General features: G+C 51.0%; 1 protein-coding gene across 4 annotated transcripts in view; it reads left to right on the forward strand.

Moving 5' to 3' along the window:
• Window positions 1-1,136: 1,136 nt before the first annotated feature.
• The window catches only part of Pdgfra (platelet derived growth factor receptor alpha), a 47,169-nt gene continuing 33,375 nt past the window's right edge, over window positions 1,137-14,930 (forward strand). The window contains exons 1-3 of one of the 4 annotated variants that reach the window (XM_005359358.3): window positions 1,137-1,414; window positions 11,158-11,218; window positions 12,503-12,820. In XM_005359358.3, coding sequence (XP_005359415.1) covers window positions 11,170-11,218; window positions 12,503-12,820 — 367 coding nt within the window. In that variant the 5' untranslated portion in view covers window positions 1,137-1,414; window positions 11,158-11,169. Of the gene's footprint in view, window positions 1,415-2,474; window positions 2,580-5,060; window positions 5,196-6,599; window positions 6,627-11,157; window positions 11,219-12,502; window positions 12,821-14,930 lie in introns of those variants that run through there. The other 3 variants (XM_013350798.2, XM_005359359.3, XM_026785002.1) reach the window with 3 other exon arrangements.

Raw genomic sequence — 14,930 nt, forward strand, 5'->3', positions numbered from 1 at the left:
AGCCCCACGTCCACTCTCTTGCGGAAGCAGGAGTAGTTTTATTCAACGTTTTTGTCAGTCTACCTGGCCAGCTCGTCCATTTTTATGTTGATGTGTAAGATGGGGTGAGGAGGGTGGGGGAGATAAAGGACTGCTTTCATTCCCCCCCCCACCCCCAACCAAGAGACTTAGAAAATAGAGAGCAAGTCTAAGACCTTCCCTTCCCCCACCCTCTCTGGGAAGCCCCGCTTCGCCCAGGTCTGGTTTCTGGAGTGTCAGCGCCCCCTTTCCCTCGCCAGCAGGATCGCTGTGTCCCAGCTGTTTCTCGCTGGGTATTTAGGGTTGCCGGGTTTGTGGCTCAACATCCCGAAAGCTTTCTTAGGGTCGGTTGGTTGGATACTACCCACTCGGATAGGATGGAATTTAGGAGGGTCAAAAATACTTCTGCCCTCAAGATGCAGCGGGCAGTCGTGTGGTAGTCACGCCTAGCCTGAGCCTTTTGGTAGGAAGATAGAAACGAGGACCAGATAATCCCGAAAACAAAGGCACGACCAGATAAGTGGCTCCAAGGGGACAAAGGTCGTTCTTCCGGCTAACAATCCAAAGGTACGGATGCTGAACAACCGTTATTTGCACAACATCTCATACTCCTGTCTTTCAAAACCCATCATCTTCCTATTAGACGCCACCGTTTCCTAATCCCATTAAAGGATTAGCAACTACACGGCACTTTCCCTTAAGACCCCCAGTTCAAAACGATGCAACGGCGTTAGGATTTCTCCCCAGGGCCATATTTCTAGCTGGGCCCGGAGTACCTACAGAAGGGAAGTTTTGCATTCCAGATTTATATTAGTTTTGGAAATTAGCAGCAATTTTACGTGTATTTTCTGTTCGAGGAGAATACAAAACAATAGCAGCCCAGGAAAATATCCCCCCCAATTGGAAAACCAATTCATTTTGGAGATGAAGGCTGTTTGTAGTTTAACGAAACCCCCTTTCCCGGCAGAACGTCAACACCTCCCCCTTCAGCCACCCCCACCCCATCTGGTTTGCTTCTCCCCGCCCCCCAGTTGTTGTTGAAGTCTGGGGGTTGGGACTGGACCCCCTGATTGCATAAGAGCAAGGAGCAAAGGAGAGATCTGAAGTCGGAGAGATTCAGAGAGCAAGGAGTCGGAGGGAAACTTTTATTTTGAAGAGGCCAAGGGGGGGGGGGACTTCATTTCCTGACAGCTATTTACTTTGAGCAAATGATTAGTTTTAGGAGGATGGACTATAACATTGAATCAATTACAAAATGCGGGTTCTGAGCCCATTACTGTTGGGGCTTGAGGGAGAGAAACAAACAGGCGAGCTGCAGGAGCACATTGGAAGCTTGGGGCTTACTTTTTTACTCCGTATATAGGATTTTCCTTGCGAATTGACATAGAAGGAGAAGGTAAGGGAGAGGGAAAAATGACTTTTGTTTCTAAAGGAAGTCCCTGATCATATCTTGGGGCTGGAAGTAGCGAAGTAATTCCAAAATTTGGGCAACGAGAGGAAAAAGTAGCTGAATTCCAGTAGTGTGTCCAGAAAGTAATTTATTCTGAATAAACTTAACTGGGGTTAGGGTAACCAGAGAGTTAGTCCAAGGACTAAAAAATTTTTTTCCAGACCTATTTTTAAAAGCAATGTTTTCTAACAATCCTATAGCTCCCCCCCCCAAATTGTTAGTCTTACATTTTTGAGGTTTTTCCTTCGGGGTGGGGGTGGCATCCGTGCATACTGGGACGAAAACCAAGTAACATTGGGGGTGGAAGCAGCGGTGTTTGGCCTCTTGGCAGTGGGTCCTGGGAGAGGACAGGTTTTTAATGACTATTTTCATTCGTCGCCCGCGGTTTGGCGGGACTGCGCTGTAGCGGTTGGTGTGGCTCGGAGCCTGGGGTGGGGGCCGCCAGGAGAGGTGTGGGAGAGAGGGGCGCCTAGTGGGGCGCGGGAAAGGACTAGGAGAAAGGGAGGTGTGAAGGGTTCGGCTGGAGGAGGAGGAGGACGGACCTCGGATGCCGGCCGGGTACACACGGCGCCAGCCGATCCCTCGTAATTACTGGACGGCACTGCTGCTGGAGAGAGCTGCCGCCAGACTTGCGCGCAGGGTGGCAGCAGCCGGACCAGCAGAAGGGCTTGCGGGTGAAGGGTGACGACTCCCAGGGCCCCGGAGCGTTCGGGCCGAGTCATTTGGGTGCTGGAAGCCGCGGGCGGGATCTGCAGTGCGCTCGGACCGCGCGCCTCTCACCCCGGCGACGCTAGCGGCGGCGCTGACGAGCTATCTGGAATAATGACAAACACATTTGGCCCCGAGTGAAGAAGTCGTTCTGGCCTCGCATTCCAGCAACTGGGATTTGAGGAATTTCGAACTGCACTCCGAGGGGCCCTCATTGTGCTCTCTAGTCCCCACCCCCATTCTGCTCGCCCGCGTCTTCGGTGGAGTCTTTTCTGCAGGGGTAGGGGGCCGGGCTATTGCTTAGTCCTGGCCGAAGGCAGTCCAGAGGCGAGATCTTCTGCTAGGGGCTGTTTTTCTGGGGAAGAAGTTAGGGACAACTCTGAAAGGACAGTCGTGAGTTCAGGTAAGCAGAGAGGCGAGAAGCTAACCACCCTCGCTTCCTACCGACGGGTACTGGAACCTGGGTGCTTTTGTGCCCTGCCCGGATGACGCTTGCACCGCACTGGCCTCCTGAGTGCAACCCCTCCGGTGTCCCCTTTCCTTGCTTCCGAACGCTCACTATCCTGGAAGGTTTAGGAGCGGTCTCCGAGCAGCCCTCCGTCCTTCACCGTTCATCCCCGTGGAAATCGGTTTACACACGTGAGATTAACTCTCCCCAAACTCTGGCACTGCCGGGGAAGCAGGCAATGTCCGCTTGGCTTGGAAACCTCCTCGGTGGGATCGGCGATTCTTTCTGTTTGGAAAGGGTGTGGGCCAGTCTCCAGAGCAAGGCTGTATGGCTCGGCCCCAGTCTGCAGCAGGACCAAGCCAGAGCCTTGCGGCCAGGTGTGCAGGAGTTGCCAGTGATTTGGCGACTGGTCTTGGCCAGAAGGAAAGTGCTGGCCTCATTGTCTACAAAGGATCAGTTTTACCTCAGTGTTCAGGACCCGCACTAAGAGCTCCCAGTCCTGCTAAGACCTCAGGATGTAAGGAAAGTGCCTGGAAGAGATTGTCACTAGGTCCATCCCCGAGGATGTGTGTAGGAAGCCTAAACTGGGGAGGGGGCGTGAGTGGCCCTTATTATGTCTGGGTTGCCCAGAGTCGGACAGAGCAATCCAGAAAAGCCCTAGGCTGGGCTGTGTGGGAAACGGTTTTTTGGCTTCGTGGCGGAATTGCTCAATGTTTTGGACTGACTTGCTTCTCCTGGATGGCTTCGGATCTGACTAGGCAGCCTTTTGGAGCCGGAGGAGGCCGCTAGTGTAAACCCGCACTATGGTCCTCGGCTGCACACCACCAGATGTAACACCCAAAGTTGCAAAAAGAGGCGCGAGGGAGGGGGGGGACGCTCCTCGGAGTGCGTTCTTCTGCAGTCGCCCTGGCGGTGGCTTTTACATAACCTCCCTTGTGGTCTGGTTTCTCCGAACCCGGGCTTCCCTTCTCCTCCTCCCTTTCAGCTTCTTCCTTTCCACACTCCGCTTGATCAGGACTCCTTCGACTCCCCAACAGGAGTGTGTGTGTGTGTGTGTGTGTGTGTGTGTGCGCGCGCGTTTGCGTGCGCGCGTGTGTGTGCCTGTGCCACCCCAGTTTGTCGCCGTGGTCGGTTCCTGCTTCAGAACTCTTGCTAAGGTCCTGTTTTTGGATTGTTTTTGGACTTACTTAGCTCGCCAGAGAGAGGGTAGCGAACACAGCCCAACTCCACCCCTAGTTCTAGTCACTGTTCTCTACTTTTGCTCTAGTCTGGAGACCTGCAGGGATTCAGAACTCGGTTTCCCAGTTCTGAGCTCAGGGGCTTCAACTTTATTCCCCAGACGCCGGCTAGAGAGAGATGCAGGGGGAGGGGCTTCGGGCTGAGTTTCCAGCTGCAAACGCGTCAGGCGCTGAGGCGGGCGGGATTTCTGCCTCCTGCGGCTGGGACCTAGGCTCCTCGCGACCTGGGGACGTGGTGACCAGCTTTCTGCCTGCCGACCTCGAAGGGTGGGGTGCCTCTGGACTTAAGTGAGTTGTGATCAGGTTAAAGGTAGCTGACTGGAAAGTGGCAATTCTAGACGAAGGGCTGAAAAGTTGGATAGGTGACTCAAAGGTGAGGCTTAGCGACTGTCGGGCCGCGACTGTTTGGTTGGCCGGAGGCATCGGCCTTGGGAAGAGAGGTGGAGAGGCTCTTATTGAGAAAGTACTCCGCGCGGGGTGAATGCAAGGTTGGAGCAAGCAGCTTTTCGGGACCGCATTCTGATCCCTGGCCCGACCCGTGCCTGTTAGTTTGCTGTAGTGGTTCAGTGTCTTTTTCTTTTGTTTTAAACTGAGGGGCGAACTACTAATACGAGTTGGGAAATTAGATGGCAGGAGGGGGATTAAAGAAAGTCTCTGTCTTGGGGAGTCCCGTCCCAGGCCTTCTAATTCAATTCCCTCCCTCCCGGGAGGAAGAGAAACTAGAGACACGAAGGGGAGCTGGGGTGCCCAGGGACAGGGCAACAAAGGGGCAAGGTGGGCACTCAAGACCAAATTCAACAGAGGGTTGGTCCAGCCTTCGGCGCAGGCGGCTGCGGGCGACGTTGACTCTGGCCTATAGGAGGCGCTGCAGCTCGCCTGTAACCCTAAACCTGGGGCTCCTCTCCCTCCTCCCTGCCCAGCGTCCTCCCAGGTCGCAGTTGAAAACAATGCAAACGTTGAGTGTAGAGGCTGGGGCGCGGCGGCCTCCGGAGGCCTAAGCTCCGCGAACCAGGGGTTTTGGATCTCGGGACAGATCTGCGTCTCCTCCTGTCTGGTGGTGATCTTGTTGGCGGAGAGCTTGAGTGAGGCAAAGGGAGCCAGGGTGTTCGGTGTGCGTGCGTTCGTTCGTGCGTCTGTGTGTGTGTTGAGTGTGTGTGTGTGTGTGTGTGTGTGTGTGTGTGTGTGTGTGTGTGTGGTGTGTGTGTGTGTGCGCGCGCGCGTGTGTGTCGATCTGGAGCCTGCCAGCGCGGAACCACCCAGAGAAGTAGGCGCGCTGAGCGCTGCGCTGTTGGGGACCGCGATCCGGAGCTGTGGGCGGCGGCGGAGACAGCGGGTAAGATTAGCAGGGCTGCCGCGCCCTCTAGTGGCTCCCGCAGAGCGACCCCTGTCCCTCCAGCCTTGGGCGGTCGGAGTCGCGGGCCCCGGAGCTTGGAACCGGGAGCCCAGTGCACCAGAGTTTGGGGTTACTTGGGTCGCTCTTGAGTCTCCCTGCAGGCACTGCATGGGCACAGAGGCATTGGGGGGAGGGGGGAACGAGGATGGGCTAAGGGTCCGGGTTTGAGCTGCAGAGTTGGGGCGTCATAATTTAGCAGAAGTGGTGGGGAGTGGGGGGGGGCGCGGAAGGACACGATTTCCAACCCAGCACTATCTTGGAGGGCAGACGTTGCTTGTGCGTCCAGGCCTGTTGATGTTTGTTTTACGACCCTGCGTTACTGAGGACGGGAACAGTTGTTTCTAAGCAGCCAAGCTTCAGGGACCCCGCCGGGGTGGGTTTCTGAACAGTGACAATGGAACGCTAAGGAAAGGGGTCTCGGTACGATCCAGGTGCCCTTCATGCCTGGAGGGGTGGAAAGGCAAAGAGCTTTGTTTCCCCTAAACCCAAGTGGACAGTTCTGCTAAGTCTTTGCGGCCTGGTCACTCGCTCTCTCTTCCCGATTCCCACCGCACGGCTGATTCTTGGTCCCTCTCTGGGCAATGGTGATGATGATAATGCTGATGGTGAGGTGATGCTGGCCATTATGCTTGTCCCTTAACGAATTCTTTTGGGGTCCCCAAGGGAATTTAAGCATTTTAGGCGACAGTTTTGTTATTTCTGCTTTCATGCTTGGGAGTTTAACTACAAGTCATCACGTAACCAAAAAGTGCAATCTAAGAGATTGTAAAAGTTGGGACATTTTTGGTCCAAATTGGTTTCAATGGCGCCTGCACCTCGGGGAATGTCAGGATGCTCGTTCTTGAACCAACACTGCCATCTGCTGTCCACTCTGAAGAACTGCATATACCTCTAATTAGGCTTGGCAAACTCCAAATTGGCCAATTCCAATCTCCTTTCTCTCTTTCTCTCTTTCTCTCTTTCTCTCTCTCTCTCTCTTTCTCTCTCTCTCTCCCCCCCTCTCTCCCTCTCCCTCCCTCCCCTCCTTTCCAGTTCTCTCTCTTTTAAATTTTATTTTCAGTGTTCAGGTGTATGCATATGAACCATGTTCATTCTTGGTGCTTTCTGAGGCCGGAAGAGTGTGTTCTGGGGTCTGATGGGCAGAGTGAGTGCTGGGAATTAAACCCAGAGATCAGCCAGTGACTTTACCCAGTATCCCTTTTCTTTTGAGGAGCGCGAAGATGATTTTACTAATTTGTCTCTCCTATGAATCCGCAACAATCACCGGAAGAACAGATATTCTTTTCCAGGCGTTTGTGTAGTTTCCAACTTAACCTGTGTGCGGTGGGGGAGGCAGGTCTGGAGACAACATTCAGTCCCTTCAAATGCTAGGTGAGCACTGTACCCCTGGGCAGCTCCAAGGCTTCACTGTTAATCTTTGTTTGTTTGGTTTGGTTTTTCAGACAGGGTTTTTTCTGTGTAGCTTTGGCTGTCCTGGAACTTGCTCTGTAGATCAGGTTGGTCTACAGAGATCCATCTGCCTCTGCCTGCCGAGCGCTGGGGTTAAAGGCTTGGGCCACCATGCCCAGCTCTAATTGTTAATTTTTTTTCTTTTTCATATTTTTATCTTTTTTTTCTTTTATTTAGTTTCTTTATATCGGGAGGGAGGACAAGAGCAGCAAGTCAGGAGACGGACGGGGCGAGACGCGGGCTAATTGTTAATTTTTTATACTAATATATTGAACAGTGTTTACGGAACAGATCTGTAGAGAGGTAGCAGTGTTTTTACCTTCCGCAAACCTAGTATGTGGGCTTGGTGATTTAAAATCAGTGACCAAACTCTTCTATTCACTTAGCAACAGTTTGAAGGAAGTGGTTCTTTATTCTCTCATAGTTACACAGCTAGTGCCGAAAAACCAGAAAGGTTTATGAACTCAGGCTGTCCCTTAAAATGCTTGTGGGTAAAAGAGTCCCAACCCCTTCCCCTCTCGGAATATCTACCAAACAGTGCACTCTGGCAGACCAAATGCACCCTAGGCCTGGGCGGAGTGCAGGTCCTAGGAGCTATACTTCGGGCTAGAAAACCCAGAAGTTGCCACCAGTGAAGACCCATACTTAAGCTGCCTGAGCTGAAGTTCTGAGACTGAGTAAAGAGAGAGGGGAAAAGACAAAACAACGAGATGTGTTATTTTCGTAGTTAGAATTAACTTAGAGCCGAAATGAGCCACGCCTCAGAAACCCGAGTCTTGAAGATCCCCGGCGGCTTTGGGGCTGAGAATCCCCAGTGGTCTTTAATTGGGGCAGGGTGGGGTGGGTTTCAGTGTCCAGTGGCTGTGCGGTGGAATCCAAGCCTCGTACCCTTGGTGTCAGGGAAGTCGGCTCCAGCCTCAGGGCAAGGGGCAGCACTTCTGGAAGAAAGGCTTTTGAATTACCTGCAGCCTGTTTACTTTGCAGCTTCTCCTGTGGTCTCCGGGAAGAGAAACTTCAGTAATTTCCACTCTTGTTTGCGGTGGGATGACTGTGTTCAGTGCTGCCAGCCTGAAGCAGGAGGGTCTTGAGTTCAAGGTCAACCTGGCTTTGTGTGTCCCGGAGAACTAGAGAGGAAGAGAGGGGAAAGGCGTGGGCTGAGACAGTGGTTGCAATCAGGTTTGCTTCTGTATTTTAGGACTGTATGCATTAATTAGTTAATGTTGCAGAATTGTCACAGTGATACCAGCGAGAGGTTCACATCCCCTTCCCCACTGGGCAGAAGATACCATTGTGGGGCCTCCAGTAAGGAGGAGTTAGAAGCTATGGATGGCATCATCTGATACATCTTAGGAGTCTGCAGAGAATCAAAGTGCACATGCTAGCATTTGAAATGAAACTATATATGTTGGTCCTCTTAGGACACAGGGAGGCAAACAGGCAAGCCAGGGAAGGATGGTTTTAGCTTAGAGCTAAGACCGAAGTTCAGAGGGTTGATGGAGTGACAGCTGGGATCAGAAGTGAGATGTGATACGTCACGTCTTCTGAGAAAGGATGAGACTAAGGCTGGAGGCGAATCACGGCACCTCCCCGAGAGCTTATGGTTGCAGACTCATACTCTGGCTTCTTTCCCCAACTGCGACACGCTGTCGAGCTCTGAATATGGAGACCGAAGTCCAACGTGGAATGACGTGGGAGAAAGAAGCGATATTTATCTGTTTATTTATTTGCGATAAAGTCTCTTATAGCCCAGGCTAGCCTTGAACTCTGGATCCTCATCCTCTATATCACTAATAATACATTATTTATTTTAAAAATACATTTCTATATTTATTATTTCTGTGTGGGCCACATTCCACATGTGGAGGCCAGAGGGCAATTTGTGGGTCTCTCCCTTTCCACCTCTTGGGTCGCGTCTAACTCAGACCACCAGGCTTGAGAGTTGAACATATCACCTGTCTCATTAATGATTTTCTTTTTTTAAAGAAATCTGTTATTCCAGCTGGGCGGTGGTGGCTCACGTCTTTAATCCCATCACTAGAGAGGCAGAGGCAGGTGGATCTCTGAGTTGAAGGCCAGTCTGGTCTACAGAATGAGTTTCAGGAAAGCCAGAGCTTTCAGAGGTTTCAGAGAAACCCTGTCTCAAAAACAAAACAAACCAGGCAGTGGTGGTACTCATCTTTAATCCCAGCACTCAGGAGGCAGAGACAGGTGAATCTCTGTGAGTTCGAGGCCAGCCTGGTCTACAGAGCGAATTCCAAAACAGGCTCCAAAGCTACAGAGAAACCCTGTCTCGGAAAAACCAAACCAAACCAAACAAACAAAAAACAAATAACAACAAAACAAACCCCAAAGCCCTACCCCACCCCCCCAAATCTGTTATTCTTTCCTGCAGAAGTGTTAATCCCCACTGCATTGTGACCCACAGTGCTACGGGGCTCAGATTCTGCAATCGCAGTTACTTCTATCTGTATGTCTGACCTGTGGATGTTCCAGACTGGGGGCTGTGAGGGAATGGCACTTGCAGGATGGGGAAAGATCAGTAAAGCCAAGATTTCCTGAGCTCTAAAGTATGGGCAGCAAGCACGGGGAGTCTGGCGGGGAGTCTCTCTCTCCCACGTGGGTCTCTGTTTCTCACTGTGGGGCAGCCATGCTACAGTTACTCATGGCTAGATCGTCTGGGTTGCAGAAGAGTAACGGCTCACAACTTCATAAATACCCCCGGCTTTCCTAGCCAGGGAATGGCTGTTATCAGAGACGGAAGTCTGAAATCTCCAGCAAACACATGTGAATGTCCACTATTTGCATCGTTATCACCCTCTCAGAGGCCCTGTTTTCATTGCCCTCTTTGTACGCCAGCAAATCATCGACCCTGGCAGCAAGCGCACCCCGTATCTGGACACACAGGAGGAAATTTGCTGGAGCCTGGCTGGGGCAGAATGTTCTCAGAGCTTGCTCTTTCAATGCTCTGAGTCCTTCTCTTGAGCTTAGTGGGGCTGGAAGGATCCATGGCTTGTAAACCTCCCGGGAGAACTGCAGGATGCCATGCAAATGTGATAGAGCCCTAGCCGGCAAGCTGGCGCTGGGGAGCCGCTTTGAAGCTGGAGTGTATTATCGGCGGGAGGTTGATATTGGTGTGTACAAACACACAGGCCCTTACTGCTAATTGTGGTAAATCAGGCAACCAGCCCTGGCTGTGCCCCCCCCTCCCCGTGGCTGTCACCACAGCAGTTTGGAAACCCTACATCCTCCAGCACCTGCCAAGATCCTCAGAGACCATTAGGCCCAATGGCATCTTTCAAAAGTGCATTTGGTTCCCAACCCTGCAATTAGGTTTTCTAATAGTGGCATGCAGAGGAGAGGGGTCAGGGGCAGGCTGTGTTGGGAAAGAGTGGGCACCCAAAGGCTGACCTTTCCAGATTCCCTGGGAAGTGCTGGCCTGTTGGTCAACCAAAATTGGTGAGCTCCAGATTCAGCCAGAGTGCTTGTCTCAAAAAAAAATAAAAACAGCATAGCGCGATTGAGGGATATATCTGACATCAGCCTCTGGCTTCCACACACACCTGTACACACATGCACATGCATGAATATGTATGTGTACAGATGAATATGTATATACATGCATATACTCATACATTCACTCATCTGCCCCTGGCTGTGTGACTTTGGATCCCTTGCTAAACTTTTGTGCCTCGTAGCAAGAAACTGTGAGGGGCAGACGGAAGCCTCCCTCTGTCGAGGACCCTGTAGAGAAATTTCTAGGAAGGAGGTTTCTATTCCCCAGAACTTGGTCTGCACAGACACTGCGTTCTTACTGTGACAGTGAGTGATGCTCTTCATGTCTCCCCCAGTGATGGAATTAAAGGTGTTCCTCAAGCGTGCCAAGCCTCTCCTCCGTTCTCTTTAGTGGTCATTCCTTCGTGTGTCCGCCCTTGGCTTTCCAAGCTTCTAATAGCCTGGCTGTGTGTCCAGGTTCCACAAGAACACAGACTCTTGCACGCCCAGGTTCTTGCACACCTTTGTGTCATGGAGGCCACGTCGAAGCTACGTGGGTTAGTCTGCCTTGAAACCACATTTTACTGTCCAGTAAATTTGTTCCAGTCTGGGAACTTTTCTGATTGTTGAACGAATCAAACCCCGATGAACCATGACGTGAAGCAAGAGGCAGCCTGTGGGTAGAAGAAATTCCCCCCCTTAGATGCTGGCAAAGCCCATAGCATCTCCCCCCCCCCTTTATTTGAGACAGTGTCTCTAGACCCTGGCACAACTTTGAGACTCTGCCAGGCTCTTTGGTACTTTACGCTTAGCCGTCTTCCTGTTTTAGCTGTTATCCTTAAGCTAGGACGTGCTTCTGCTGAAATGGTACCTTTAAGGCTTCCCATTGCGGGAGAAACCTGGCTTAACGGTGGTTTTCCATTTGACTAATGCTGTTTGTGTGGGCTTTTGTCTTTTGCAGTTCTCAGGAGCTATGGGGACCTCCCACCAGGCCTTCCTGGTCCTCAGCTGTCTCCTCACAGGTACGTAGCCTCACAAACATCCTGGTCATCTTTCACTCACTGTCCCAGGGAACTTAATGCTGATTTTCTCAGCTCCGTGGTCCTCTTCATCCACACATAGGCCCAAAGAGGGTGAGAAGAAAGAAACAGTCCTCTGGGGTGACCAGGAACCTTTGGTGCCCTTCGCTGAGTGGGCTCTAATTCCATTTCGAAACAAGTGTCTCCTGTCAGGGGTCTGAGGGTTATGAATATTCTTGGCACTGAAATGTTTTCTGTATTTGCCCACCACTCTCTTCTTCTCCCCGGGATGGGCTTGCAGTAAAGGAGAATCTGATCAATTTGAGCATGCTCAAATAGAATAAAGACTCCAGCCATCTTTCACCAGGTGTTGTGACTTGCGCCTGTAATCCCATCTACTTGGAGGCTGTAGGAGGAAGATCATAAAATTCAAGGCCAGCCAGGGCTACCTAGTGAGACCCTTCCTTTAAAAAAAAGTCAAAAGAGAGCAAGGGAGACACTCAGTGGTAGAGCACTCGCCTGTACTCGCTAGATCATCCACTGTTTATGGGTGGCCATATTACCCTACGGTTAGGCGCCGAGGGAAACTGGAGACCATTAGTTAATAATTAGCCACAATGGTTCTCCTTTCACTCTGGGGGCGCTAGACTGAAACTCGAAGCCTGGAGATGAATTTCATCGCCCCTCCCCCTCCACCCCCGGGTTTTATTTCTTCTTTGTGGGTTTAAACTCATGCCTTCCTGCCTCGGCTTTTGGAAATCATTACGGGGAGATAGCGTGCCAGAAGACGGTAGTGCGGGAAGATGTGTGATTCTGGAGAGAGCCCGGAGCTCTTCCTCTGTGCACTGTCTGCTCTATCTCTCTGCCCCTCTTCTCACATCTCCTGCCCACTTTTGTCTTTTTTTTTTTAAGCCAGGGAAACCTTCTGAGGGGCATATGCATGATAAAGAAGCCATATGTGCTTGAGCTCCGCCCACACTGGGATATTTTATGGTCACACATAAAAGTGTGAAATATGGAATTGGAATCAGGCATCCTTTATTCATTTGAGTGTTTGGAGGGGTGAATCTGGGGGTTGGGTGGGGCTGTTGAGGCCGTTGGGACACTTGCTGCTCTCAGCAGATGCGGTGGCTCTCATAATGGGGGGCCTTTCATGGGCATCCAGAGAGACTGGGTTTCACATAGAAATGGTCGTTGTTCATGCTACCGCCACTGTGGCCGCTCTCAGTGCTCTGGCGAAGCCATCCTTTCTGGCTCACCCTATTCAAAGGCTGTTTCTTTTTACAGGGCCGAGCCTCATCTTCTGCCAGCTCTTATTACCCTCCATCCTCCCAAACGAGAATGAGAAGGTTGTGCAGCTGAATTCCTCCTTTTCTCTGAGATGCTTCGGGGAGAGTGAAGTGAGCTGGCAGCACCCCATGTCTGAAGAAGAGGACCCCAATGTGGAAATCAGAAACGAGGAGAATAACAGTGGCCTCTTTGTGACGGTGCTGGAAGTGGTCAACGCCTCGGCGGCCCACACCGGATGGTACACTTGCTACTACAACCACACTCAGACGGAGGAGAGCGAGATCGAAGGCAGACACATCTACATCTATGTGCCAGGTGAGGTGCAGGGCTGCCCTGCCCTGTCTCGGAGTCACTGTGTCACGGGTCATAAAACATGTAAATTTCATAAGTGTTTATTGCAGGGTATTGCAGAGCAATTCAGATTTTCCTTCCTTCATCCCTCCCTCCACCTCCTCTCTCTCCCGCTCACTGTCCCTCTCTTTCTCTTTTTCTCCATGAGCCAGAGGCAGACACTAGCGTCTCACACTCTCACGGTACCTTGTTCCCTCTCTCACTGAGGCTGGACTAGGGTGGCAGCCAGCAAACCCAAGCTGACTTCCTGCCTCCTCCTTCCGCAGGGCTGAGGGTGTGGATTTTTACATAAGTAGGGATTTGAACTCAGATCCTTACACTTGCCCAGCAAATGCTCTTCCTCACTGAGCCATCTCCTTAGCCCTATGCTTGTTTGTCTATCTGATTTTGATTTTTGGAACTCTTGCTGTGTAGTTCTGGCTGTCTTAGATCTCTATGTAGTCCAGGCTCGCCCCCAGCTCACAGCGACCCTTTGGCTTCAGCCCCCCTGAGTGCTAGAATTAAAGGCATGTGCTACCATGCTTCGCTTGTCTTTTTCTTTCCTCCTTTTTTAAATATAGGGTTTCTTATGTAGTCTAAACTGGCCCTGAATTATTGTCCTCTCGTCTCACTGCCTGAGTCTGAGTTATAGGCATGTGTGACCATACTCAGCTGTTTTGTTGTTGCTTCTGAGATGAGTTCCTCCTATGTTGCCCAGGATATCCTCAAACTGCCAGACTCAACCAATCCTCCCACCTCAACCTCTCAACTGAGACTATCAAATTATGACCAGCAAAATACATAAAATTAAATAAAGATCCTTTGCCCTTTAAAATCAAGACCAACCCATGGGAGGCTTGGAGAGATGGCTCGGGTGTTGGGAGCACTCACTGCTCTTGCAGAGGACATAGATTTGGTTCCTAGCACTCACAACTCACAAGGCTGCTTTAATCTGTTCCTCCCATGCCAGGAGACCAGCGCCCTCTCCTGGCTGCCACCAGCACTGCACACATGCGATGCCCCTACACACATGCAAGCTAAAATACTCATGCACACAAATAAACAAGTGCCATTTTAAAAAAGAAAGATTTATCAAGTGGTGGTGGTGCATGCCTTTAATCAATCCCAGTGCTTGGGAGGCAGAGGCAGACAGATCTCTGAGTTTGAGGCCAGCCTGGTCTACAGAGTGAGTTTCAGGACAGCCAGAGCCACATACAGAGAAAGAAACCCTGTCTTGAAAAGATTCGTGCCTGGGGATATAAATCAGTGACAGAGGCCTCTTAGAATGTGGAAGGCTATGGATCCCGCCCAGAAAGAAGCATTTACTGTCAACACGTCAGAGCTTTCTTCATTTTGAAAATAGTCTGTACTATGGCATGTCTTTTATTGGTATGGTGCCAAAAAAAATCAAACCTAGTCATCTTATTTGGGTCAGTCAATGAAAAAAAAAATAGCAGGCACCATGCCTAGTGCAGGAGACAAACTCAACAGGGAGGCCTTGCTTTGGATACTTACAGTTCAGTAGGGTAGTTTCCAAACAGCAATTTAGCTTCAGATTTAACACAAATGTGCATTTGCTTTAGATGAGTTTTGTCATTAACATTTAGGGGAATTTCCATGCTGATGATAGGATCTTGTGTCTGCCGAGAAACGGATGCCAAGATGGAAGTTATGCAAGGACTTTATAAGGCCTCGGAAAGGAGTGGGCGAGTCCTATATAGTCCTGCTTGACTCTACCAGGTGGCTAGGGACTACCGCGCTGGCAGGGTGGGCCTTCTTGCCCATGGACCTCAGTCACTGCTAGGAAGCCTTGCTGGGGAATGTGACCTTAGGTTAGGAGGCCACCGGGCCTATTTAGACAGTTAAGTCTCTGTGGTTGGAGGGTGGTGATTTCTCCAGAACCCAGGCTTAGCTGACAGCCTGAGGCAGGTGGATTTGTCTACCACACACCTTGCCTTTGCTGGGAGCCTTTGCTGACCTATAACCGTCAGTGTGTGTGTGTGTGTGTGTGTGTGTGTGTGTGTGTGTGTGTGTGTGTTCTCACAATAATCTTTAAGAGAAATAATCAAGAGAATAATGTCATGGTCATGAATTT

The sequence above is a fragment of the Microtus ochrogaster genome, linkage group LG1 (genome assembly GCF_000317375.1).
Source record: "Microtus ochrogaster isolate Prairie Vole_2 linkage group LG1, MicOch1.0, whole genome shotgun sequence".
NCBI classification, from domain to species: Eukaryota; Metazoa; Chordata; class Mammalia; order Rodentia; family Cricetidae; genus Microtus; species Microtus ochrogaster.